Source organism: Corapipo altera, unplaced genomic scaffold (genome assembly GCF_003945725.1).
Source record: "Corapipo altera isolate COAL_440 unplaced genomic scaffold, ASM394572v1 301, whole genome shotgun sequence".
NCBI classification, from domain to species: Eukaryota; Metazoa; Chordata; class Aves; order Passeriformes; family Pipridae; genus Corapipo; species Corapipo altera.
The window spans coordinates 3,263,201-3,290,656 of record NW_020884926.1 but is presented as its reverse complement, the minus strand read 5'-3'; the positions used below and the strand labels follow the sequence as shown (position 1 = coordinate 3,290,656).

The following is a 27,456-nucleotide window of genomic DNA, read 5'->3' as shown; positions in this document are numbered from 1 at the left end:
TATAAACTGAGTGTTAATTTGCCTCTGCTGGGGGAGGAGGAGTCTTTGTTTTCGTTGATCTCAAGCACAGAAAGACTCGGCAGCATCTGTGGACAATTTATCAATATTTTTTATTTTTTACTTACAAAACATGTACCTAAAGCAACTGAAAAGTTAAACATGTAAACATTCTCTTTTCGCAGAACCACAGTTTGGCTTAAAAAAATACTTCTTTTTTTCAAAGGCAACAGAATAAGCACAATCAGTTTGTACAGAATGAGTTAAAAAAAAATGACAGAAACATCTCTGAATAAATAGAAATAGGTCTATCATTCTGAGCATATTTATAAAATGAGAAGCCACTTATTTATGGTGAAATGGAATATTTTTGCAAGTGATTTAAGTTTGAATCTTCAGTACAATTCACTGGCTCAAAACCATCAGGTGAGGAGCTGCTGCTTTGTGGATTTGGAGTCAAAGGCTCTTTGCTGACCCATCAGAGCTTCAACAAAGATGCTCTTCCAAGAGTGTCCAAGGAAGAAGGTCCATGTGATGACTCACTGGATTTTTACTTCTTGTGGGTAAGTGAAGTTTCCAGACTGAGTAACCTCTGGGAAGCTGGGCCGGGTGGAGAAACCCCTGGGGAGTTGCTCAGTCCCTGCAGCTGACACTGAGACACCTTTGTCTTATTGCACTTCTCACACTGAAGGACAGGGGACAGGAGCCACTGCTGGAAAACTGTGATTAGGGCCTGAGATTCCTGCTGGGAGCCTGGAAACCAGGCACAAGAGAAGGATCCTGGAATAGCAGGTTGTGGCAATGCAAGAGAATTGCTTTTCCAGGCACAGAACTGTAGTGTCTTCCCTTCCACAGGACCGTACAAACCTGATCAGGGGGTGGGGTCAGTGCATCTCACCTTGCCTGGGGCCTGGGATTTATTTTTTTTTTTGCTCTGTAAATTAGTTCAATAAGGAAAGAAACAGCAATATTTATTCTCTGAAATGGAGCAGAGACACAGGGCATGTTCTCACTGCCTTGATCAGCCTGCAAAGAGCTCTAAATCCTGCAGGATTTCCTTCTAGTACCCAAACAGCTGTCAGAGCTTGACTGCTGCTTCAGTCACACCCAGGATCATTGGAAAGGTGCAGGAAAAGGGTTACATAAAACTAAAATCAGGTGTTTTCTAGGCCAGAGCTGCTGCTTCTACCGACAGGTGCTCGAGAGGGAACTTGGTTTGTCTGAATAGGTACAAATGAGAACAGACCAGACCCCACAGCTTAACATTTTCTATGAAAAGAAACAGTAAGTACTTTAAATCACAATTTAGATTAGAAACTGTAACACTGCTATATATTGGGATATAAAGGTAGAGAAGGGTTTGTTCCAGGTGTTTCAGATTCCCCTCACTGACCAAACCTGGCATTACTTGCTATTTATTTCTTCTTACAGAAGTTACTGTTTTATAAAGCAGTGTTAACTTTAGTCTTCACTAGCTGCACAGCTGACAGATTTGAACTGATCCCCTTAAACAAAAAAAGGTGGACTTAAACAGCCATTCTAGGGCAGTATTTTTTAATTTTAAAGTACTGGGGTACCTGATTTTAAAGTATCAAATAGAGCTGAAAGTCAGGAATGAGTTGCATCCATGTGCTGGGTGCAAAAATCAAATCAAATTTAGATCATGAAGGGAAGATTCATTAAACAGGCCAGTTCAGTCTCCTGAACTTGCTGCTTCTGTGGGAATTTTAAAGCAGACTTGAATGCTAAATTTATGAGAGTCTAGTCCATCATTTGACAACACATGTACCTGTTACCTGAGAACCAGGGTCTGCAATGCCTCTATTTTTACCTACATGAGAGAAGTGAAAGAGTTTAAAAAACACTTTACAGTGAGTAAAAGAAAATTGTTGAACCTAATTAAAGGCAAACAAGTGAAGTACAGGATTCAGCTTTGGGGGTGTCTTGAGAATTAGACTCTGCTGTTCCTTGAGAGGGCAGGAATGGTGGCACCTCCATAGGAACCTGAGGGTGTGGGGAAAGTGGGGAAATGGAAGGAAGGACCCAAGGAACTGGCAGAGGAAGCAGGTCCTGCCTATGCTCCTGTGTCCAGCAGTGGCTCCTGCTCCCTGTCCCTGGGCAAGCCCAGCACCCAGAGCTGCTCCTGGTGGGACCATGACCTGGAGACAGAGCTGTGACAGCAGAACTGTGGGACTGATCCCAGCACCTCATGGGAGAAAGGGGAAGGAGGCTGGAGGAGACACTGTGTCCCAATTCAGGCACTGGCACAGCTGAACCCCCCCAGCCTCCAGCCCTTGCCAGCAGCTCTCAGAGCAGGGCAGGAATCTGGACCGTGGCTGGGAGGAGGAAGAGGGGGGGAAAAGAACAGGGAGTACATTTGCAAGAAGGTGGGAGTTGAGATGCAACTTGCTGTGTTTCAGTGTTAAACCCGCTCCTCTGGCACTCCTTGCACAGGAGGGCAGTCTGGCCCAACAGCTCGGGCACAGAACGGTGCCATCTGTGCCAGCTGCCACTGGAGCTGAGTGTTGGACCCCAGGGACTGTGTAGGTGTGGGGCACTGCCCTGCACACACATGGTACAGGGAGACCAGGTGGCAAACCAGCTCTTAATGTACCCCAGCAGGAGGCACTTGGAGCCACCAACATTCCATGCCCATTTGGAAAATGCAGTCTTACTGTTTTCAGGCTTAAAACCAAAATAAATGCAGGAATTGCTTGAGGCTCAACTAAAGCCTGACTTGGGAAAGCAAAGAAACTACCTGACCCAGTGGCCACTGAACCTGCTGTTGTGGCATCAGTTTTGTCCAGCAACAGCTGAGTTCCAGCTCAGTTTGAGAACACTTTGGCCTCTGGAGCAGACAGAAATCAATATGACAGTGTGGGTATCTTTATCCTGTCACAATGCAGAGTAAAACCATTTGTCCAAGACAGCTTCAGGGCTCTTTAAGCTGACCCCCCCCTTTAGTGGACAGTGACACAGGGCAGTGCTGAAGTTAATGCCTCTGAGCTGTAATGGTGGTGACCTGCAAGATGGGTTACAGGGATGGGGGGAAGGTCCTCTGTTCAGCTAAATTCACAAGAAAATATAAATACAGACATTAGCACACTGGAAGGATGTTACAACTGCCTCAACTCTTCCATTAGAAGATGTATTTGAAGCTTAATGAGTTCTTAAGGGTACAGCACCTCTACCTACCTTTCACTGTACGCAGTAATTTTATTGCCTCACGTCTCTCCCTTGTCCCCCAAAGCTCTACAGCAGCCACGGGGGTGTGGCTGAGGACAGGCCAGCAGTTTTTCAGTCATGGAGCAATGTCTGATCTCTGGGAATGCAGGTGGGGGATCTTCAACTCTGCAACTTCTACCAGTCTTTCCTTAACAGCCTGTCTGCCTGGCTGGGCTCAGTGCAGGTGTTGTGTCCCTGGACAGGGCTGTGCTCTGCTGCTCTACTGCCTGTTGTCCTTGGACACGTTGTGTGCCAGCCAGTTCACTTTGGTTTTCCAGCTCTCTCGCAGGGCTTCATTGAACTTTAGCCTGAAGTGCTTCAGTGCCTCCTCATCGGTTTTCCCAAGAGCCAGGGAGTCCTGGAGGTGAGAGGAACAATTCAGTGTGGCCTCACTGTGAGCAATTAGCAGTTCAATAGTAAGATGTGTACTCATTAAGATATTACCCCATTGAAAGGAGCACAGAGTAGAAAAGGAACAGCCATTAATGTTTTTTAATGGTTACTTTAGTTGCACGAGGTTTTTCACTAATAAAATTCTTCCATTCCACTCTGCTGGTGCAGGGTGTTACAGCTGGCCAGGGATGTGTGGTTATCACTTAAGGGGCAAACTGGGACCAGGAAATGATACACAGCCAAAGGCCTTTGTCTCCTTTCCTGCAAACTGGTTCTACAAGGTACCTGCTGCCCTCAGGATGAAGAAGCTCCAGTGATTTCCTGAGCCCCAGTACCTGGCATTTCCCATGTCCTGCATCTACTCCTTCTTTCTGCTTCTAATACACCTTCCACACTGATTCCTCCTCCCTGAGCCACAGGATCAGGTGTTCAGTGTTCCCCTGCCTGGGCTCTGCCTCTCTCACCTTTAGGTACTGGATGTCTTTGGAGCAGCTGAGCTCTGGCAGACCAGCAGCTTTCATCAGTGCAAAGAGGTGCAGGAAGAGGAGCCCGTGGCGCCGCAGGATCATGTAGGCTCTCTCACAGTAACCCCTGAACCTGAAAGAGTGATGGCAAAACAGTGAACACTGCAAACTCTGCCAGTTTATAAAGCAAAGCTACAGACCAGTCTGAACCCTGCTGTCTCCACGGATGATACCAAGCTCTGTCACCTTCTCCAACAGGTAGATAATGATTTATATACTTTCACGTGTACAGGCTACATATTGCTGGAAATAAATTCTAAAAATGCAGAGAGTAAAAAGCTGAAGTGAGTTTTCCACTCCCAGCACTCACCTTTCAAACTTCTCATTGTTGTTAGTTTTTCCTTGCTGGATGACATGTACAAAGTCGTAGGTTAAGATGAAAGGAACTCGTTCTCTGTTAATACCAAATTTAGTCTTGAAGTTCCCCAAAAAGTGACCAAAATCAATATGGAACAGCTGAGAATAAAGAAGGAAAAATGTTTTTAGAATAGTATCTATTTTAGCTGATCAGTGTTGAGTTCTCTTCAGTTACTGAATTCAGCAGAAGTGACTAGAGGATTTTGGAAGGAGAAAAAATGACCTCTCCCTTAGCATCCCTTTGGAAAGAGACAATGTTTACTTGCCAAGATACTTTCTAGGGTGAGTAGATGTTGGTAAGACAGAAAGGGCACTTGCCTCTTCAGTGCTTGATATATCTGAAGAAATACCTGATTTACTGTGTCACTAGTGGAAGGAGGCAGAGCACTTCCATAGGCACTGGCCAGTGCAGGCTGCAGTCCCAGACAGTGCAAAAAGAAACTGTCCTGTTTTGAAGTTACTACAATATATTACTTCCTCAGCTGAGGCTTCTTTTCCTCTCCTTTGGGTATTTTTTTGAATACCAAGCCCAGTGAGGTCGTTGCACCCCTCGGGCAGCGACAGGAGGAGGCTCCTGTGCACAGCCTGGGGCACCCTGGCAGTTTTGCAGAGGGGCTGTGACCCCCAAATTCCAGGCCCCAGGCTCTGTACTGGGGAGCACCAGCTCCCTGAGGAGGCTGAGGGAGCGAAGGGCCTGTGCAGAGCAGCTCTGGGAGCTCCAGCAGCCCCGGGCAGCGATGCTGCAGTTCACATGATACAACTGGATTTACACTCCTGATGACACGAGCTGCTCACTGAGCACATTGGCCTGGCCTACCTCGGCTGGAGGGGAGGTGGGACTGCACTGGGATGTCTCTGTCCACAGTAAGTGTTATCAGGCCCCTGTCCCAGCCCCCCAGCAGTGCCTGTACCTGTCCTGTCTCCCGGATCATGATGTTGTCGCTGTGCCGGTCCCCGATGCCCAGCACGTACGTGGCCACGCAGTACCCGGCACAGGAGAGGGTGAACTCCTCGATGGCTTGGTCCAAGGCATCCCTAGAGAGGGCAAGGAAGAGATGGAAAGAGAATTTTACTTTGGAAAGCTCTTTTCAGAGCTTCCCCCCCTGCAAACCTGCAGGAGAAAGGAAGGGAATCTGGGTTCCTGCAGAGCTCTCCCGAGGCAGGACCCCCACCCCTGCTGGACAGAAAGGAGCTGCAGTAACTGCCTGTAATTAAAGGGGTCTGAATAAGGTTGTTGCCACAATCTCAGCGAAAATTATTTAGTCTCAGCTAAATTACCTCATTTCTAGATCTCCATGGATCCCAAAGACAAAGAGGGCTCCTAGAGTGACTCCTGTTGGTGGCCCTGCTGCACCAGAACAGCACTGATGCATTGCTGCTGTTTCTCTGTCCAGTAAACCCCCAGGTTACAGAGCTGTTGTGCCCCTTTCCTTTTCACCTCCCAGTTCTGGCACTACCCCTCCTGCCCCTTTTCCAGCTGCCACCACACTGTGTATGTCTGGGGAAAGTAACAGGACCAAGGGCAAGACTAAGGTTTGGATCCAGCCTGGGGGCAGTGCTACCTTAGGCTACCAAAGATCACAACGAGCTTGCCAACAGTAACCCAGCTGCCTCCACTTCTGCTCCCAACCCACACAGACCCACACGATGCCTTCAGGTGTACCGGGCAGGGAAGCAGCCACAGACACTGTGGGACAGCTTGGAAATGTGCATAACTGAGGGAAAATGAGGAAAGGGGAGCCCACTCACCCGGGGTTCTTGGACTTGAGCCAGTTCAGCAGCGCGTCCTTGTTGAAAGCTGCCGTGGCCACCATGTTGCTCTTGTTCAGCTGGATGTTGGCGATGGTGTCCGAGTGCATGACCACCTCAATCAGCCCAGTCTTGTCTCCTGTGGAGAGGCAGCCATAAGGGGTCATCCTGCAGAGATGAAAGAAACCCTTCCACTGAAATCCTGCCCAGAACTGGGTGGTGTTGACTTTTAAGCTTTCCCTTGGCTGCCACGTCTCCTCCATCTCTCCTCTGCAGTTCTGTTCCCCGGTACCACAGGACCTGCCCAGCTGCTCACACAACACCAGACAGACCTGCTGGGGGCAAAATGAGCTTACAGAGAAAAACAGCCTCACCAGCCATGATTTATCACTGCAGTAGGACAACTGTGTGCACACCACTCACCTCAGGTCCAGGCCCTCCTGCTTCCACAGGATGTCCATCAGCTGGATCATCTGCAGGGTCAGCATGTCCTGACGCAGATCTGTACAAGGGAAAAAGGGGCATCAGGACCTCCCAGTGTCCCCTCTCCAGTGCTCCTGGAAGTGGCCCTTGTTCTGTCCCTGCAGCAGAGCTGCTGGAGGGGCCTTTGCCACATCTGTCACTTGCTGGTCCAGCTCAGAACGAACATCAGCACAGAGCACTGTTTGCTGGTGCAGGAACAGTGTAAAACCACCCCACCAGGCACCTTAACTCCCATGATTTTACTAAGGGAGGTACAGGCTCACTTTGCCCCAGCTCTTGCCATGGCAGTCACTGTGGCACTGCAGAAATATCTACCTGGACACAGCAATGAGCAGCAGCCACCCCAGTCCTGCAGAGCTCAGACTGCTGGAGCTCCTTCACACCTCACATCAGGTTTGGGTTTATTGTTCAAGGGTATCCAGCCACCCCTGCACTAAAATCTACAGGAAAGAGGGCTGCAGGTGAAATATAGAGGGGAGCTTATTATCTCTCCAGATTAGTGCCAAAAAACCTCAAAACATTAAAGGTCCTCATTTCCACAACCTCTTGATTGTCCGTATTTAGGCCCAATCACCATAGTAAATACTTGAGACTAAAGGATATGTTTTCAGAGCCATTAAATAAAGACTTACCATCTCCATTTTTAAAAATAATGCCCACTCCACCTCCACCTGTCTCTTCATTATTAAACACAATCCATAAAGGTTTCATTTTGGAGTCCATGAAGGTGCACTGATCCACACTAGAGGAAATAAAGATATGACCATGAGAGTTCCCATCTGTAAAAAAAGCCATCCAAGCTGCCAGTTCAACAGCACTAACAAATACTGGTGGAGTGGGGGCTTCCATGAGGAAAGGACCTTGGGATAACCTGAAACCTGGCTCCACTGCCAAACAAAGCACAGGTGAAGAGGTGCAGTTCTCTTCCTTACCAAACTTCGGCGAGGATAATGTTGGGGTTCAGGGGGGACTGGAGGTGGGAAAGTGCTTCACGGTACGTTTCCTGCTTCATGCACACATGCATCATCTCCTTGGTTTGAGGCTTGGTGGCCTTCTGAGAACTCACTTTAACAAAGTCATTCAGAGCTTTCATCTTGTTGAGTGCTTCTCCCTGAAAAAAAAAAAAAGGGAGAGTTGGAACAGGGTAAACAAATAGGAAATTCCTGGAGGAAGTTTTTTAAAAAACATTAAAATCTCCCGTGAAATGGAAACCTCGGTTGCACCTCTTATTTTCTCTTCAACTTGGAGCAATTTCACATGTTGCAACAAAACAAATTTATTAGTATCTGCTTGAGAGAGATCCATAATTAACTGTGGATACTCTGCTCTGGGCACAAAGGCATTGGAAGGTAATGACTGCACTGCTCTGAATCAGCCAGTTGTGAGCAGCTCCCACTAAATGATAACTCAGCCACTTTATCTAATAACAGCACTGCTCTTTGAGATTTCAAACCATTCTAGACACACAGTGTGATTTGGGGGGTTGTGTGGGTGAGTAAGAGATGAGGGAACTCACATGTGATGGGATCTCCAGGCTCCCAACAGGATGTGCCAAAACCAACAGAGCAGTTAAGAGGCTTTTTTTGTGTTACTGATAACATGAAGCTGGAAAAGCCAACAGCTGAGAACCAGTTCCAAGCCAGAGGGAAGTCAACCTTATGGCTAAAAGTGATTTTTACCTGTTTCATCAAAACTTTCATGTGGTGGGTGCTGCCTCTGCAATAAGCTTCCAGGATCAGCCCAAACCTCAGGGAAACAGCAGGAACGTGCATTTCTGACCTGGGGAGAAGGGAGGTTACAGCAGTGCTGACTCACTGCATGACTGACTCATCCTCCCATTCATACCCACACCAGGAGGGTGCAGAATATTGGCTGCTGATTCTTTCTGTGTAATGGGGAAGGAAAAAAAAAAAATGCCCCCAACCCCAGAAGGTGATAGAGGAAAACCAATGGGTGAGACATTTTCTGTATGACTAAATCACTAACCACTCCTTTGAGAACTGCACTTGGGGAGCAAGAACAGTTCAGGGCTTATGGCTCAGAGCTGGCAGGTGGCCATGGATGTCCAAAGGAAATTCCAGCTCACAGGCTTGTGTGTGTGTATATACACATATAGACAAAAAATCTGAAAGCAGAACCTAAGCCGAACTCCACCAACTACAACAGACAAAAATAAATGAACAAAAAACTGTGTTGTCCCCTCCTGGAGAGTTGGACTTGGTGATCCTTGTGGGTCCCTTCCAACTCAGGAAAGTCTATGAAATAATTCTTACTCAGTTGCCCAAGGTAAAAAGCAGCAGTTTCTGGGTTTGGGGAATCACAGCAAGGAAATCCCATCAACGCTTAGATGGGAGACACAAGTTAAGGGACAGCAAACAAACACCCTGTCAGCTCCACATCCAGCCAGGCCTGCTGTCCCACTCCACAGCACCACGAAGAAACCTGACAATGCTGGTTTCACTCAATTGCTGAGAAAAAGCCCAAAACATTTGCCCTTCACCTCAGGTGCCAGAAGAGGAAGTGGCCGATCTTGCGGTTGGATAACGCCCTGTCCAGCAGGAACTTGGTTAATTCACAGTCTAAGTAGGATTCGTACTTGAGCACCTGGACAAGCTGCAGCAGGTATTGGAACACATCATGATCTCTGTTGGCAGGAGGGAAACAGAAAAGACAACCTCATCTTCACTGCAGAGACAAGGCTGTCAGGCTTGTTCACAGCCCCCCTCAGCAGCCCTGGCCAGGAATAGAAAGGGGCTCTGTCCCCTGGGGATCACACTTACGTCAGCTTCTTTAACGAGTTGATAGCAAAGGAACCAACATAACGGTCGGGAAAGCTGAAATCCAGCAGCTCCAAGGCATTCAGGACAGGCAGCTCTGGCCAGGTCTGAAGCAGGGAAATCATCTGTAATGGGCAAAAAAAAAAAAAAAAAGGCATAAGGTTTTCATGACAATGGATATAAATCTGAAATTCTGCTGATGGAAGAGCAGCTCCTTGTGGTGGGTCACTATTTATAGATGCCTCACAGCAAGTTTGCAAATACCAGGTAAAACCCTGAGGTGCTTTGTGCTGGTCTCTCACTGTCATTTAAGAATATCCAATCCAGATCCTATTTTTCCCATGAATTAAACAGATTTTTTTTTTCTCTTGCTTCTAGTTTCTTGAAGGAATAAATAAGACCTTGTTGGTTAGCAATAAATCTGGGACAGCCCACAGAGGCAAACCTCAGCTGGGAACAGAAAACCTTCCTTTGGGGCACCGTGAAACGTCCCCAGCCAAGCTGGGCCCCCAAGCACAACACAGGAATGCAGGCACTGAAAGATGGATCAAAAAGGGAGTCCTGGCTTGCCAGCCCCAATCTCCTCACCTGGGCAACATCCTCGTGCTTGTTCCACTTGGTGATGATGAGCAGCTTTGCCAGGGCCTGTGGGTACTGGTCTCGGATGTCGTACCTCATCTTCCACACCAGGTCCTTCTCGTGCTCATACAGCTCCGTGTGGCTCCTCCGCTCCAGGATCTCCCTCAGCTGCAGCTTCTGCTCGTGGGAATCACAGGAAAGAGCATACACAGGGCTCAGTCTCAACCCAGAGGCTGAGAGACCCTGTGGGACTGGGGCATGGCCCACTTTGGTGGAAAAAGCTGGTGGGGTAAGGTGGAAAGGTCTGACTTGCTCCATGAAACCAGGTTTGCACGTAGCTGAAAAAGTGGTACCAGAAGACTCACCTCCTCGGGATCTTCTGGTGCAGCTCGGGGTGGTTCTCCATTCCTCCCCAACTCCAGCAGCTGGGACACAAATAAAGAGTGTGAGGAAGGCTGCTCAGTGATTCTAGCTCACCATCATCACTTCAGGGATTTATGCTGTGTTAGAGGTCAGTCACTTGCCACCTCTGGAGAAGGGAATCACAACCCCTCACAGCCCAAGTGTAGGTCAGGGACTCAGCAGGACCCCTCTGCTCAGAGGTATAACCTACCTGCCCATGCTGCCCCTGCCCTGGTGGTGACAAGAAGAAAGGGATGAGTCCTTGCCCCCAGAAGGGCAAGTCTGCACTCCCAGAGAGCTCATGAGCTCTGGGTCACTGAGCTCCAGGCTAACACGACCCATCCCAGATTCTCAGAACTGGGGAGTGTTTGCCAGGCAGACAGTGCTGCCTGAGCCCCCCCTGCACTGGCACAGCCTGTTACACCCCCTGAGCCAGACCCTGCACTGAGGGGAGCACACAGGCATGCCCTGGCAGAGCAGAGCCCCCTTCTCCCCTGTAACAGGCACATTTCTTCTTCCATTTGTCTGCCCAGTAGCAATGACAGATGGAAAATCCCCACCCAACACAACACGTTATCACTCTGCTGAAAGGCAGGGAGCTGCCTGTTTTCACTCATTTCCCCTTTTATTCCTCTTTCTCCCTACAGAGCTTAACACTGCCTGCAGTTTAAAGGCAGCTCAGTTAAACCCATTTTTTTAAACAAGTTCTTGTCTATAAGAGCAACTTCACCTCAGTAATTCACAGCTTGGAAAACTATTCACCCAAAGGTCCCTTAGTTAAGAGAAAAAGTCACATTTTCAGTTAGCAATATCTATTTATCAAGTCTGCTTGTGCCCAGCTGCCCAAGGGACAGTGACACTGGATGCTCCCATCCCAGCACAGCCAGGGAATTCCTGTGCCTCCCAAAAAACTGTCCCAAGTGTCCCACCTGCTCGAAGGATGGGTAATACACGGGATGTGCTGCCACGCTGGGGAAGCAGATGACCAAGGCTGCTGCACTCTCAGTGTTGGGGTTGCATTGCACTGTGCCCATGGGGTTCAGAAGTTCCCCTTTCTCATCTGAAAAGCAAAGCACATAAACCCCATGGACCCAAACATGAAGCAGAAAGCAGAGCACTGCCAGCCCCCAGCTCTGCCAGCCCCCAGCACTGCCAGCCCCCTGCTCTGCCACCAAGCACTGCCTGGCCCTGAGCAGCTCCTTCATCATCCTGACCTCTGCCAGGTGAGCTGTACAGGACATCTGCAGGTCAGCAGCCACCCCTTGTGTCATATGTGCAATGCCAAGCACAAGGCCTTCACCCTGGCAGGGCTCTGGATGCCACCACAGCACAGAGCAGTGACCACACAGGGCCTGCTGGTCTGAACTGGACAGCGAGGCAGGACCTGGGGCACCCCTGTCTTTGTGAAGATGCAAAACCAGACAGGAGCTCCATCTCCTGACATACCTGGGAAGGAGGACCACATGTGCAGGCAGCACTCCCCGGTTTTCAGCTGGTCCTTGTAGTCAAAGAGCATGACATTGACCCAGGCGATGGGACAGTCCTGCAGGGCACAGACAGCAGCTCATTTGGGGCTGTAACTGCTAAAGGGGGGTGAAGGGAAGAGAAGAACTAACAAGGAAGTGAGATATCCCCATCCAAAGGCTTCACAATAGCCAGGAACCCGAAGTTATACAATCTTTTCCAAGTCTGCAAATCCCTGCAGGCAGGGAACTTCCCATTCAAGAGTGTATGGGCACCTCCTCATCAGAGTTTCTGTAAAAAATTATACCAGGGAGCCATCCTGTCTATCTAACTTTTAAGTTCTCTAAAAGTACAAGATGGTATCAAACTCAGGTATTTGCCAAAAACTGGGGTCTTTTGTGTAGTACTGAATGGCACCAAACACCCCCCACAAATATGGCTAAAAATTCATCACCTGATACTTTTCATAACTAAAGAACCTCAAAGTTTCCAGTAAGGCCTTGTTACTCTACACTCAATGATATTTGAAGGAGCTGTGACATATTTCCTATATTTCACAGTGTGGGGGGAAGGGAGAAGAACCTTAATGTTGAAACAGGGAACACGGAGTTCACATGACTGCAGAAAACTGGGCTAAGAATGCTAGAAATAGCTCATAATAGGGGAAAAAAGGCTTGGCTCCTTTGTACAAGAATAAACACTATCTGTAGGAATCAAACTTTATGTTGCCAATCCCCCACCACACCCCCAAAATAAAACCCACAAGCCCAAGCCAGGCTCATTTTGGAGGAGGGAGACTCCAGCAAGTGACGTGATGAGGACATGGCCAAGACAAAGAACCTGTCTCCCTGCTCAGCCCAGCTCCCTCCCCCAGAGCAGGCCAGACACATACTCCACAAGTGACCTAAGCTTTCCTGCAGTCAGGTCCCCCAAATGGAACACTTTACCTCATAGCACAGCCTCAGCACCACCAGCACTCGGAGCTCAGAGCACACCAAGGCTCGAGCACAGAAACCAAGTAGAAAAGGGGTTGCGTGGCAAAAACTCTGCTGAGACCCACCCACAAAGAGCATCATGTGTGAAGGGAACCACAGTGACACGTCTTCTTCCACTGGGGCCTTTTGGAGAGCTCAGCAGGCTTACCCCAAAGGCCACCAAAGGTTTGGTGGAGGTGACAGAGTCTCCACTTCCCTCTAAGGTGACAAAATGAATCACTTCCCAGCGGCCTCTCACAAACCCTGGAGTTGATTTGATTACACTAAGTATGTTCAGCAAAATCCCATTTGAGACATCAGCTCCTAGGTCGCGGGGAAAAGCCAAACAAAACACCAGCAATAACCTTTTCTAACAGAGTAAATGGCAGCAAACCACAGCTCAGAGCCTGCCAAAACACAAGGCAAGATTCCTGGCGGATACAAGGCCCAGCAAAACAAGGATTCAGCATTCTAAATTCAGACATCTCCTGCATGATTTAGAGAAACACTGAAAGCCAACCCTCTGGGTGACATTAACCCTGTGACTCATTCAGTCAGTCTGAAAACACGCCTGTTTTTGTGGTAGTAAATGACTTAGTCCCACCTATCTGCTCTGCTCAGCCTGCAGAGAAAACAACATGCATGGCATTAACTCTGGGTGAGGAAAAAGATTAATAATAAAAAAAAACAAAATGAAGAAAAAAATCAGGGTGCACTCTGACTGTAACCTGCTCTTCCCAATCATTTTAAATTATTTCTGAGCACCTTCACCTAGAGCTGCAGCTCAATGTGTGGAAAAATCCTTTTGTACAGAGCTCAGCTCTAGTAAATGTGATTTTAAGCTAAAAGCTCACCAGAATGCATCCACCTGGTTAAGATCCTTTTAACAACTCAGCTAACCAGTCTGGGTTTGTCTTGCCAATCAGAACAGCAAGATTTCCTTCTGACTGCTTCAAAACTGAATATTATTCCAGAGTGGCCACAAACATCCAGCCTGTGGATGAAGCAGATCTTCTGTCCAACAAAAGCCTCCAGCAGGAGCTGGGACTGTGCTATTCTAAAACAACAAAAAACAACAATAAAAAGGTTGATCCTGGTCCCGTCCTCAAAACATTTCCAGTCTGAAGTTTCCAACTCAGAAATTGGTCCCCACAAGCAGGATTCATGAATTGTCTGCTGTTCCCAGACATGACTGCACAGTAACCCTGAGAATCCCACTGATGTCAGCCCAACAAAGCCCAGTGAACCTCCCAGCAGAGAAAGGGAGGGAACAGAACTGCAACCAACATCTTCCACAATCACATTTGTCAGCCCCTCATTTCTCTGCACTCTAGTAAAGATGGCATAACTAACCCTCTCTCCAGGGCATGAAAATGGTGTTTTTGTGGCCACACAGACAATAATTTGCAGAGGAACAAGTGCATTTTCTGCTCACAAAGAAAATTCTCACATACAAAGAGCTCGAGGCTGTGAGCTTAAGTTACAACTCTGGAATTCAGTTACAGGCTGCACTTGGATCTAGTTACTGAACCATTAATGGGCTAGAAGTTTTGGAGCAGAGGTGAGGAATATCCCTACCTCTCCAGTCAAGAAGCTCAAATCAAGAGTTTGCAAAGTGATTTAACACTTTCCATCCTCAGTTGGCTACACCTGAACAACAGTAACCTTGAAGAACCTGCACTTTCATTTTACCTCAAGCTTTGCCATAACCAGTGTTTACACTCCTCAGTGTATTCCCCCTTCCTAGCTGCTAATTTGCTCTGCAGGGGATTTGCAGGAAAGACCTTATTAGAAAGAAAATGCAACACAGACGATGGTTTAACCTCAACTACCAAACAAGGAAGTTGCCGAGTAGTGAAATGTAGACACCAACACCACAAGTGATTCCTCTTTAAGTGCAGTCAGATGCTGGGCATGTTTCTTAATGGCCTTTCTAGAGAAGAAATGACACTTAAACAACCTTCCCAACAGGCAGCCACTCCTCAGCTTCCCGTTCCTGTTGGAGAAGTTGGCCGTTACTCTGTGAGCCCTTTTATTAACAGAAAGTCTCCTGAGAGCAGAGGGCCCTTGGTTCAGAGCGGTGTCCTGTGCCCTCCAGCCCTGGCAAGCCTGGCTCAGCCCCACACTGGCTTTACTTACAGCTTTCTTGGACTTCTTCTTGGTGGAACGTGCCTTCTTGGCCTTCTCGATGACGGCGTAGAGGGCGAAGCAGAGCCGGGCCATGCGGGGAAGGTCACAGATGTTGATGTCGAAGTCCAGCCTCTGCTTCCACACGGGCTCTGAGCACACATTCACTTCTGAGCTGGACACTGTCTTGCACAGCATCTCGTTGCCGTGGAACAGCCCTGCCTGCACCACCAGCTGAGGGAAGGAGAAATAAGGGAACACCATGAACCCGTGGGGAATCGCCTTGTTTGCTGAAGACACACGATTAGGAGAGGAGTGGAACTGGGCACCCTGAACAGGATGTCCTGCTCCTGCCTCTTTCCCAAATCATTGAGACATTCAGTTCTTTAGTCTTTATCTTTACTCAGCTTCAGGAAGGGCATTGTTATCTTCTTACTTAATGCAGACTTGCACATTGTATAACGTGATATATTCCTGCCCTGTTTACTTCTTTTCCCAAAAGGCAGCCATTCCCCTGCTCCCCTTGCATGGCAAGCACCCTGCATATCCCAGGGCTCTGCTGCATCCTGCTTTCTGCCTTCACTTTGCCAGCCATCACCTCTCCCATCGTTCCCTTCTCAGAGCTGCACTTCCCCTTCTCTGCTCTTTGCAGCTTCCCTGTCCCTCCACACCACTGCAAAATGCCATCAACCACAGGGCAGCAGCTCTGCTTGCTGTGCAGAAGCTTTGGCAGGGCAGTGTTTCTAAGGCTGGGCTTCTGCCTGGCCAGTTCCCTTCCCCTTCCTGTCGTGCTGCAGCTCAGAACCTGCCCAAAGGCTGGATGAAGCACCACAGAAGATCAGGTGAGATCACACTTGCAGCCACTGCTGCCCTCACCACACAGACAAGACAGATGTGACGGGAAAGGCCCAAGTACAAAACCCCAGAGTGAGTCAGTACCCACCTTCATCCTCTCATCTGCATTGACCTTGCTGCCTTGCACCAGCTCGATGTAGAAAGGCTGCTCTAAGGACCAGAGAGAACCATAGTTTGGCTGGAAAGACAAAAGGGTTCTGATCAGAAATAAACGAAGCAAGGATTTCTCAAGCCAGCACCAGAACTCAGCTCCCATCACATGATTTTTGCTCCCACGGGAAAGGACATGAAGCCTGGGACAACCAGGGAAGCTGTGGAGGGGGCTGGAAGGCTGCCTGGAAATTCCCACCTCTGAGACCCTTGCGAGGGAGTCATCCTGAGAGAGGAGGGAGAACCAGCTGCTGTTCTCAGCCCAGGTCAGCATCTCCATCTACAGACAAGCTGAGGGGACCCCACGGGCCACTGTCTCCTTTTTACCTTTTTCTTGGGGAGCGGGGGGGGCTTGGGAGCCATCTTTGGGGGGCTGGCAATGCAGTTGGTCTGCTCATCCCTCATGGCAATGATGGCAGAGCAGTGGACCATGGTCAGGTGGGGGGTCAGCCCTCGGTGCAGGCAGCTGCGGATGTACTGCAGAGACAGAGGCAGGGGGGTCAGAGCCATCACACAAACCACAGCTGGTTGAAGGAGCCAGGAGAGGACACAGCAACAATCAAACTTCAGTTCTAATTTATCTCCTCTTGCTTCATGAGCCTGTGACTCGCTGGGCTCGTGTTGCCAGAGCTGAGAATATGAAGTGCCTTTCACAGCTGGCATTTCATCAGTGCACTCAAATGGCTGCATTAAGGGAAAACACTGAGAAGGGTTCAGCACTCCCAAGAGGATTTCGCCCTGCCAGGACAACACAGCTTACAGGATTACTTGCCCAGCTTTCAGGAAGAGAAGCCCCAGCCCATCATGCAAGCAAGCAAATACTTCCAGAACCACGGTCTATAAATGTATTTACACAGCACTTGGCACCCAGAGACAGGCTAAGATCACTGGTCTCCAAAAACATAAGGACCTGTTAAGTTGCCAAAAATACCCCTTGCCCTGAATAGCGGCCAGGTCCTGTCACTGATGTGCTGCACTCCTGTAAACAGCACTGTCTCCTTGCTAACATGTCTCCTTGTTCTCTCCAGGCCACGAGGGAACAGATTCTTTGACAAAGCAAGACACGAGGCTCACCTGGAACTGGTACAGGGGGTAATTCCCGTAGAGATATTCCCACTTCCCGTTCACCTGCAGGGTGTAATCCTCTGGCTTCTGCACCGTCTCGTGGCGGAACACAGTCGCCTGCTTCTTGATGGCATAGCTCATCAGCGTGATGGGGAACTCCTTCGGGGAGATCTGGAAGGTGAAGCTCTCCTGCAACCCCAACAACACAGCACAGGCCATCAGACACCAGCAAAGGGCTGAGACAGCACACACACAGGTAACAGCCCTCCTGCTGAGGACAACAAGGAGAAGGACAGGGAGCTGGAGTCACACACACATCAGCCAACCAGTAGGGATGTTTGCCAAACTGGGCAGGAGAATGTTTCAGTGGCACAAGTGTGAGGCTGGAAATCAGGAACTTCATGCCCAGTTTAAGCAGAATCACCAGCTCACGTGGTTGCCAGTCATTAAAAACCTTCCCACTGTCACTCCAGCAGCAAGGCACAGGGTGGAAGGGTCACCACGCTCAAACACACTGCTCTGGAAGGCCCTTCTCCCTGGGCATGGCTCCTGCTTCATGCCCGGGCACAACATGCAAAAATAACATTAATCAGGAGTAGCAGACAATACCAGGGGCCCACAGGCAGCACAGGCTGGTCTGTGTGCTGAGCATGAGCTGAGCAGACTCGTGAGCTTCCAAAGGAAAGGCATATGAATGATTTTGTGCTCCTCTCCTACCCACAACCAAAACATTTCCACCCCATTAACATGCAGCAACCTCAGCTACCAGATAATCAGTACACCCAAGGCATGTTCAGGAAGGAGAACAGCTCCCTTGGTTGGAGGCTCAGAGTCTCCCTCCCAACCATCTCCATGGGCAGAGGAATCTGGAGAATGAAGATGAACACATGGCAACACTGTCCACACACACATTATTCTGTCTCCAAATGCCCAAAGGGTCCCAAAGGGAAAGCACAAACCACCAAACACAGGCACAGAAAAGTTTGTACTTTACCCCTCCAGACTGGAACTTGACGTTGACAAAAATGTTCTTGGTGGGGGTTTGTAGAGAGCCAGTCCCAAAGCCTTTGGCCATGGGCTCCAGCTGCAGGGGGAAGTTGTATTCCATCCAGGCTGCCCAGCTGAGCTGCTGCCTCTTTGCTGCTCTCTCCTCACAGAACTGGCACATTTTGGTGCGGAAATCATTCACCTCTGGATCCTGAACGGAGTCGAACTCGTGCAAACCTGAGTGGAGAGCAAGGGGGAAAGGCAAAATGAGCATCTGCAGCCAAGGGGGGAAATGAGCCTTTTACTCAAGTGTCTGTGGAAGAGTCTTCCTGAACACATGCTTAATATGTGGCCAAGAGGAGAAGAGTCAGCCAAGCCACCAGCAATCATTTATTTATGATTTACTATTCCCTCAACCATCCCAGCCCTCTGCCAGCAGGAGGGATCCCCCGGTTTGGGTCTGCACTCCCACTGTTCCCTCGTCGGACCCACTGGAGACCAAACCTGCTGATTCCAGGGCTCTAGCACTGCCCCAGGGAGTCTGGGACAGGAGCAGTCCCACCTGCAGCCCCTGACTGATGGGGGGGGGAACTGACCTTTCCCAATGAGCAGGCTGATCTGGGAGTTAATGACCTTCTTGACCCTGTCCCCTTCCCGGGCCACGAGGCGCAGCACGGGCAGGAAGGGCTGGATGTCGCAGAGCCGCCGCTGCTCGTCCTCCAGCTCCTGCTGCTCGGCCGTCTGGTTGATGCAGGTGAACACATAGGCCTCGGGGTCACTGAGCATGTGGTACAGGGGCTCATACTGGGCGTGCTTCCACACCACCTGGGCCAGACAACAGCACAGTGAGCCCTCCCTGCGCTGCCACAGCTGCAGCTCTGCGGGTCGGTTCCGACCTCTGCTGTCACCCACGCCCTTGCTCTCCCAGGATACACCACTTAGGAAAGGCAGTGCACAGCCCAGCCTCCTCCCAGCACTCCTGGACCTGCAATCCCAGGCTGCTTCCCACTCTGGTGACTCCCAGCTCGTGCTGAACTGCTCTCTGGGTTTATTTTCAAGTGCCTTTAACTGATTTCCTTTTCTCATGCTTGCCATTTGTTTCAGGCAAGGTAAATCCCTCAATCTGAGTACTTAAATAACCCCCACCTGATCCTCACAGAAAGCACCTGTGACTGTGGCCCCATGAAACAGAGGAATTACTCACACTGGAAGCAAAACTGGGATAAGTACCTTGCCCCCAGTAACATGAAATCTATGACAAGAGCCAAGAGCTTTTCTCACGTCTTGTCAAGACTACCCAGTTCCCAAAGATCCTCCTCTCCCAGGGGACAGCACTCCCATGTGACTGTTTATATCCCATTTTTTACTCTCATCCTAAATGCCTGCTATAGACAAACCTCTGGAGCAGATGGGCCTCTGGCTGTGACACAGACCTGTCACCTAGCAGCTGGAACAAGGCTGTTACCTGCTTGATGGTGCCCAAGCTGGCATTGCAGGGCACACAGAGGTTTAAGTATATTCCTGTGGGCAGCAGAAAGTCCACCTGGATGTTCTGGTTTTCCCCCTTGGACCAAAATTCCGTAGGGCAATAAATGCCTGGGGGCATCCTGCTCACTGCTCAGCTACCACCTGCAAGGAAAGGGAAAATAGCCCGTTGCTGTTGATCACACATTGTCTGCTCAATTCTGTGCTGGGTTTTGTTGAAAGTTAAAGTGAAAAATAACCCAAAGAAAGGAAGGTCAGCACAGCCTTATAGCTCAGGAAAACACGGACTTTAGTCAACTTCCCAATCCGGTGTCTTTAAGCCACATGTAACTACTGCATTTGGTTCTGTCTCAGTGCAACCCTCTCTTAATCCCTTCTAGACTGGGATTAACATCTACATGTGCATTTGAGGATGAAACAAAAGAATTATCTTTACTTGAGAACAAAGGCACTTGTCCCAACAGCTCATCTATGACCAAGCAGCCAAGAGAAACAGCGAGTCCCTACCCCTGGCTGTGTAAGGCAATCCTCAGGCCACATGCTCCAAGATCCACTTTGTTTTTCCAGAGCTCAGTTCCAGCCTGCAAGAAGGAGAAAGAGAGTTGTTGCTGGTTCCAAGTATGCATGGATTTTTATACACACAAACAAATATTACTCTGCTGTATATCCCCCCCTCTATAAGCACAGAAAGATGAAGTTCAGGGCTGAGGCAACCAAAATAAGTTTGTTAATTCTATCTGCAGCCTTTCCCTTGGCAGGGCTCTACAATTTATTCTCAGTACACCCAAGGAATGCAAAGAGGAGAACAAGAATCTGAAGGCTCTCAGGTACAAACTGCTGTTTTCAAACACAGGATGAAACAAAAGGTTTTCACCAGAAACCAGATGGATATTTCCTGTCTCAAAGACGCATAAGACCAAAGTCAGAGACACCCTCACACTCCATTCCATTTGCCCACAAGCAAAATACTCCAGCAATAAAACTCCAGTTTCCTGCACAGATGACAAGCAGCAGAACGTGGTGTCCTCATGTGCTGGGGGAGACTGGGACTGGTGGCATTGGCTCCCAGTAAGAGACAGGGAGGTGGCTCTAACTAATTCTCTCCAAACACCTCAGCAGAGGAACCAGCTCACCTCAATTCCCTCTCACTTACCAGGGTTTTCCATCAGGTCAACAGAGGAACATCCCAGTGGTACAGCCTGGAAGATGCTCCACAGCCAAGGCTTCAGCCTCCTGCCCTGAGCACTTACCCTCAGCCCATAAAACCAGCACAAAATTTGCTCATTCACAACTCAAAATACGGCTTTGCAGCTGTCAGTGTGGAAACTTTGGGAGAGGCTGAGCAATGTGCTGCTGGAGATTCGGGTCCCCCAAACCATGGGGTCCTGCTGGCAGCTCCTCCCAAGCCAGCCCTGTGCCTCAGCACGACAAGGAGCCCAGCAGCATCTTATCTGCCAGGTCCTGGGAGAGCACACCACTTCCCTGTCAGCGCTGAGGTCAGGATTCCCAGAAACATGAGCTATGTTTTATCTGTCCTGCTTCCTCAGTGCACAGGCTGTATCACACAGCCACCGGATAGGGAGACCGCAAAAACCACCCTGAATGTGCCTGAGGAGGGAGGGCACAAAAAGGGGGAGGAGGCAAGGTTCAAAGTTTGAATAAAGCAAAACAAGCTGGCCTTGTTTTCTGCTCATTAACAATAAAATCAGCAAGTTTCTGGCACATCTGCTGCCTCAGCCTAAATCAGCAAACCACCACAACTCTAATGACCAGCAGAGACAGAAGACACAGCAGTGGCTGAACTGCCTCCTCCTGCTGAGCATTTCTACCTGTCACCACATCCCACTGGACACAAGGTGCCTGTCCAAGCTATGAACACTAAAATGTCAAGCTCAAGTTCAAGTTCAATACCTTGTCTTTCCCAGCTCACTGATTTAGAGGGATGTAGAAGGGTTTTTCCGTATCCTGGACTGGATATACCAAAGGAAGAATAACACTGGAATGTCACCATCCCTAACACATCATTTGCCAAGCCTCTCCCCTTCCTACTGTTAAATTCAGAATTCTCTTTTTGTTGAACCTCAGATCTGACCCAGTGTGGCAACTATAACATGAGGCAAAGTCTGCATAGATTGGTGCTCCTGCACCACCTCACTTCCACCTTCCCTTTTGCCTTGGGAAATGGAATTCTCTAGGCTGTAACCTTGTTTGCACTGTCTTGACCTCCTGAGTAAAAGTAACTGCAACTCCCTTTTCTCTGGGTCATTTTGCCATTTATGAGTAGCAGCATCACTCCTTTTTGTCAGGGTTGGTTTTGAGATGTACTCTGTCTTTCACTGCAGCAGCCTTTAAAAAAACAAAGGATTCTCCATTGTAACTGACAATTTTTAAAGCCCCAACATCACCTCAGACTTTCACCCTGGTGGACAGGCAGACTATTTTTAGAAATCCCATCCTGTGGTAGGATTTTGGCCTGTAGGTCTGGTAGCCTGAGGTTCAAGTTAATCAACCCACACTTGACAAAGTAGTTTCCTGTACAACTTGTGTATCTCTCAGAGCCAGGGCAAGCCAGGGTGAGACAGAACTTCGTTTTTTAGAGGGATGTAAACCCACAGAACCAACCTCCCCAGGCACACAGGTTATCAAAGACCCCTGCTTGTCACTGCTGGGCTGCAGCCACCCACAATCTATGGTAAGACACCCCCAGTTCTCACTCTTCCTGCTGCAATAAACCCCAAAACATCTTCTTGCTAGAATACTTCCACATTCCCCCACCCACATCTTCCTACGACAGATCTTCCTCCCCCACCAGCCACATCTCCCACAGCCCTCAAACGCTGGGTTTGGGGTGCAAGGCAGGTGCAGTTCTGCCTTTTCCACCAGAAGGAAGCTCAGTGGATGGGAACAGGCTGTGAAAATGAGAGGCACGACCAGGCACGAGGCCAGGGGAGGGCCCTGCTGTGGGAAGGCTGTGCCCACCGAGCTGTGGGGCTCTCACAGCTGCTGCTCTGGGACTGATGATAAACTCTCAAGCTCTCAAACTCTCTTGAGAGCTCTCAAGCAGCTCTCCAGCTGCAGGCACAGCGTCTCTTTGGACCTCTCAGACCCTGTCAGAGGAAGGGAAGTGCTCCCTGTCACCCAACACAGGCCCCAAAGCATGGAGCACGTGCCCAGCAGGAGATTCCCATGAGTCCAACCATGAAGTTGTTCCCCACAGTTCCTGGACAATTCGAGTGCACTCCCCCTTTTCACAGTTATTTCTGCTCCGTGGAATATTTTTGTAAGGGAAAAGTTGAAAACCTGTGCAAGACAGACTTTGCCAGGAAACTAGGGAGCCATTTCACACTGACCCTGCCTCTGGCTCAGAGCAGCACAGCGAGCAGCAAAGTCTCCCAGTAGTGGACAATTGCTCCATAATCCCTCATTAATTCTGAGGTGTGGAGTCACTTCCCAGGGGAGCAATCAGGGAAGAGGCACCCATTGGTACTAATCACTTCCTTAGAGTCCCACGTGCAACAGACCCATGGTACAATGCCCAGTCCTCTTCACCACTGGGTAGAAAAAGAGGGGGAGGAAAATAATTATGAGACAAAATTCCAGTTTTCAGATGAAGGCAAGTCCACAACTTCCTCTGTCCCCTTTGCCTCAACTCATTATTCACTTTGCTGCAGGAAAGCCACAGGCTGCTTTGCCCTTCTTAAGGTTTCCCCTTGCAGTAATTAGTGTAAAGGCAATAAATGTGTGTCTTTACCATAGAGGAGGGCTGGCCAAGGCAGAGCTGATGTGCACATGGGACTAGTCCATGACCAGCCTGCTAGGACAGAAATAAACCCCCAGTTTTACTAAATTTCATGTAGAAAATACAGGCACGACATCAGTGAGAGGAGGGAACACACCTGAGGCAAATTTGCACGTAAAAGTGAATTTATGCAGAGCGTAACAGACACATCTGAGACTACCCAGCCAGTATTTCTGGCATATTGCCATAAAACACACTAACACAAATTTCCCCTTGTGAAGTCTGTCAGCCACACAGCTCTGGTGTTTACAGCACAGGGCCAGCAGTGGCTGGCAGGATCACCCGGGGAGCAGCGCTGCCCAAAGCCCCGCGAGGCTGCACGGGGGGGGCACGGAAGCTCTGACACCCACGAACAAATTCCAAAACTGCTGAACCCCAGGACCCCCAAAACACCTCCTGAGTTTATAAGAAACGAGCAGGTGGTGGTGCTGTGTGGGATACAGCAGGAAGGCCGTTTCTCTGCTGGCATCAGCTCTGCTGGGGGAAGGGGCCACGGGAATTCTGGTGTGCACACGTGTTCAACACATCTTTGCCACACAGTCAATGGGCACCTGGCAGGTCTGAGCCAACCCCGAGCTTTCTGTGAGTGTTCTGAAAGTGTTTTAAGCTTGGTTTTGATTCTCTGGTCAGGGTCACAAGGTGAAACAAGTCCACTCTGCATTGTAAAATTTACCCACAAATTCCCCCCTCCCCAGGGCAGACTAGGAACAGCCCTGCAGCAGGTAAGTGTGTCAAACTCTTCCTGCACGTGGGGGACTCCAGCCTCGCAGGGCACTCACTCCCACTGCCAGTCACTTAATCACACAGAAAAAAACATGTGTAGCTGCTTCCCTTTGCCATAACTGGCATTAGTAAGATAGATTTTTGCTCTCGTGTCACAGTGGTGTTTCCTTTACAACTTCCACTTATCTTCCTGTGAAATACAGATGTATTAACTTCTATTATTCTTCCTGTAAAATACAGATCTGTGCCCCAACTGTGCCATCAGGCCATCACTGCTCTCTTTCAGTTCCTGTGACAGTGTTGCACCTTCAGCACAGTCCCGAGTTGCACCAGAGCTCTGTCTGTCTCTGGTTCCTCCTTCAACACACACACAACTGCAAGACTCGGCTCGTGAACTGGGTGGGGAAAAACTGGGACCCCTTGAAAAGGTGTGGAGAAGCATTCAATCACTGAACAACCCCTAAAATCAAAGGCACTGGCTTCTGTACCTCCAGGGTTTGCTTCCTCTAATCCTAGTTGAAAATGTTCTAATCTCCTTTACTTGGTTTACTGTAATATGACTTGTACCTCTATGAAATATAAAAATCAAATAAAGGGTTTTTTTCAGATTATCAGCTTCTGTTTGTGCATTGATCTCTCATATCCTGCCACACAATCCCCTGCACTGATTCATTCATTCTTTCAGCAGCAGTTTATTGTTCATCCAGCTCTACATGGCAGACACATAGTTACATTGGTTTGATGATGCCTTTTATCAGATTTCTAAGCCCCTGATTAATCATTTTTAATTACATAAACAAATAGACTGATGTGGATGTACCATGGACTCTACCCAGGATACCTGAGCAAGGGATGACAACACCCCCCCCAACTCTTCAGGCCTCTGAGACACTACAGAGCATCCTCTTCCCTACCAGAAGGGCTGATAAAAAACAGCATTTAAGTCCCAAAAATCAGCATCTTCTGTGCATCAAGATGTCACTGGAGAGCCATGGATTTTCCCACCTTCCATGGAAGTATTCTGGCTATGGGGAAACTACAAAGATCAAACTTTAAACAACCACTGGATCCAAAGACTCCCTTGGCTTGTGCCCTTCCCTTTATGAAATAAAGGCTTCTTTACTTTGAGCTGTTATATTACTCAATGCCCACCTTAGACACACACACACTCCCACATAACAGGCCCGTGGGGAAAAGTGATGGGAAGAAGAAGTACACTAATGTGATCTGAACTGGAGCTAACCTTGTTTGTGTGCAGGGCTGATGATGGAAGGGGTTGTCACTGCAGAGATAGGAAAGCAGAGTGGACACGTGGTGATAACAACAGGCTGCAGTTCCCGGGGCTCCCAGCTCCAGAAAGAGCCTCAGAGCAATATGCCATTGTCCAAGCTCAGCAGAACCTTAGATCCAACCAGATGGAACAGCCAGAGGGAGGGAAGGGGAGCTCAGGTAAAGCAACTTAAGAGAAAAGGAGATGTAAAGCCACACCTCATCCTGGGACTAAAAGCAGTACCACCAGAGAGAGACAGAGGAACATCACGGAGCGAGAAAAGCATCTGATGGGAGACTCAAGAATCTTGCTCTGGTGGAAACTTCCAACCAACTTTTAGGCAAGCTCACAGCATTGCCTGAGGAACTATCTAGTAGGAAACAGTATATTTAGTGGTTAAAGCAAGAGCTTGAAAACCAACAACGTGTAAAGTTCCATTTCCAACCCTGACAATTGTTTGATGCACAACTTCAAACAACGAACTCCCACGTGTTTCAGCTTTCTCTCACGTGCTCAAGTACAACCTATAACTCATGAAGGATGTTGTAACCCTTAAACGCTGGCAAAGTGTTTGTGGCGTCCTTGCACTCTTGCTATTACTGCTCAAGTGGGCAGACTCTGGGAGTTGGAGGAAGTTGTGACAAATAAAAGCTTCCAGCTGAAGAGGTTGCTGAAATTAGGCTTTTTCAACTGCTCCCATAAGTGGATAATGCCAGAAACCCCCCAGGTGCATCTTGTTGATGAAAACAAAACTAAGTCATGCATTTCTAATGACCTATATCACGACATTCAACTTTCTTTACTTTCAGGTTCCCACCTGGGGCACATGCAGCACGCTGTGTTTGGGTGTTAAGAGACTCTCTTCAGAGAGCTCTTAAGAGACTTCCTCATGCCCTGCCAAAAACACAATCCAACCGACAGCAGAAACACACACGGCTATGAGCAACTGAACTCCTGCTTCAGGGAAGGGCTGGACGACCAGATGTTGCCATTCCCCAAACCCGGGAGTGACAATTGTGGTGACAAGGTGCCATGAGTCCAAACCTCACCGGTAAAGGCCTGGCAGACACCGCAGCAGGGCAAGAGCTCACCACCTCCCCGTGGGGTGGACCACTGGCCAAAACAGCCATCCATCCATCCATCCATCCATCCATCCATCCATCCATCCATCCATCCATCCATCCACCCACCCGCCCACCGTGACATCGAGCAATCACTGCCACCACCACAGCGCTCCTGGAAGGGGGGGACACGGCACCAAGGGCGACCCTCAAGCAGCTCAAACCCGAGCACCACCCGCAGCTCGCCGGGTACGGAAAGCCCCAATTTCCATGAAGCAGAAGCGCTTGTTTTCCCCTGAAGAACAGCGCCGTTCGCTGAAGGAGCCCGTGCAGAGCCGGGATTTGCCGCAGCCGGCCCGGCAGAGCCACCCCAGCACCGGGAGACCCCCGGGGCCGCGGCGGGCGGGGGCACCGCGGCGCCGCTCCCAGCCCCGCTCCCCCCATCCCCATCCCCATCCCCATCCCCATCCCGGCGCTCACCTGCGCTGGTGCCCGGGGGGTCCCCGGGGGCTCCCGGGCGCTCCCGCGCTCCCGGCCCGGCCCCGCCGCCGGCACCGCCCCGGCACCGCCTGCAAAGGGGCGTCGGGCACCGGCTGCGAAAGGGCCGCCCACCGGGTCCGCCCCGGCCCCCCCCACACCCCGGAACCCCCGCAGGGCCGTGCGGGGGCCGCGCTGGCCCCGCTCCGCGCCGGGGATGCGCTGGTGCGGGGTGAGCCCGGCCCGGGTCCCGCAGCGCTCAGCGCCCCGAGAGCCGCTCCCCCGCGGGGCGGGCAGCGGGAGGGGACCCGCGGGGAATGCGGCGGGAGGGACCGAGCCCGGCAGCCGAGCACCGAGAGTGTCCGGAGCGTGACATGGCTGCCACCCTCCTGCCGCAGCGCCGTGTCCCCGAACCGCACTCGCTGTCACAGGGAGCGGCTGCGGGGGCTGCGTGACAGCACAGCAACCAGGGCAGGTCCTCAACACGCATGTACGTGTAAAACTACTCACACAGCAGATGTGAAATGGTTTGG

At 49.8% G+C, this 27,456-nt stretch overlaps 1 protein-coding gene across 4 annotated transcripts; it reads right to left on the bottom strand.

The window, feature by feature from the left end:
- Positions 1-91: 91 nt before the first annotated feature.
- Positions 92-27,456, bottom strand: PIK3CD (phosphatidylinositol-4,5-bisphosphate 3-kinase catalytic subunit delta). Of its 4 annotated transcripts, none has more exons than XM_027657914.1 (24): positions 27,434-27,456; positions 20,101-20,174; positions 19,574-19,737; positions 18,705-18,933; positions 18,116-18,345; positions 17,131-17,310; positions 16,384-16,533; positions 15,995-16,084; positions 15,064-15,285; positions 11,933-12,029; positions 11,416-11,546; positions 10,450-10,509; positions 10,094-10,261; positions 9,509-9,630; positions 9,229-9,372; positions 8,408-8,507; positions 7,661-7,839; positions 7,361-7,470; positions 6,669-6,747; positions 6,246-6,413; positions 5,408-5,531; positions 4,450-4,595; positions 4,080-4,212; positions 92-3,580 (listed from the first exon to the last, which is right to left on the bottom strand). In XM_027657914.1, exons 3-24 carry the CDS (start codon positions 19,712-19,714, stop codon positions 3,443-3,445), a joined length of 3,141 nt encoding a protein of 1,046 aa, XP_027513715.1. In that variant the 5' UTR covers positions 19,715-19,737; positions 20,101-20,174; positions 27,434-27,456; the 3' UTR covers positions 92-3,442. The 4 variants fall into 4 exon arrangements, with proteins under 4 accessions (XP_027513715.1, XP_027513713.1, XP_027513714.1 ...); XM_027657912.1 differs by lacking the exon at positions 27,434-27,456 and adding an exon at positions 26,927-27,302; XM_027657913.1 differs by lacking the exon at positions 27,434-27,456 and adding an exon at positions 20,747-20,874.

Coding starts and splice junctions, on each gene's coding strand:
- PIK3CD (XM_027657914.1), bottom strand. CDS start 19,714: ATGCCCCCAGGCATTTATTGCCCTACGGAATTTTGGTCCAAGGGGGAA. Junction 5,532..6,245: donor CTCAAGTCCAAGAACCCCGG/GTGAGTGGGCTC, acceptor TGCCCTCTCTAG/GGATGCCTTGGACCAAGCCA. Junction 4,213..4,449: donor AACAATGAGAAGTTTGAAAG/GTGAGTGCTGGG, acceptor TCACTCTTTCAG/GTTCAGGGGTTACTGTGAGA.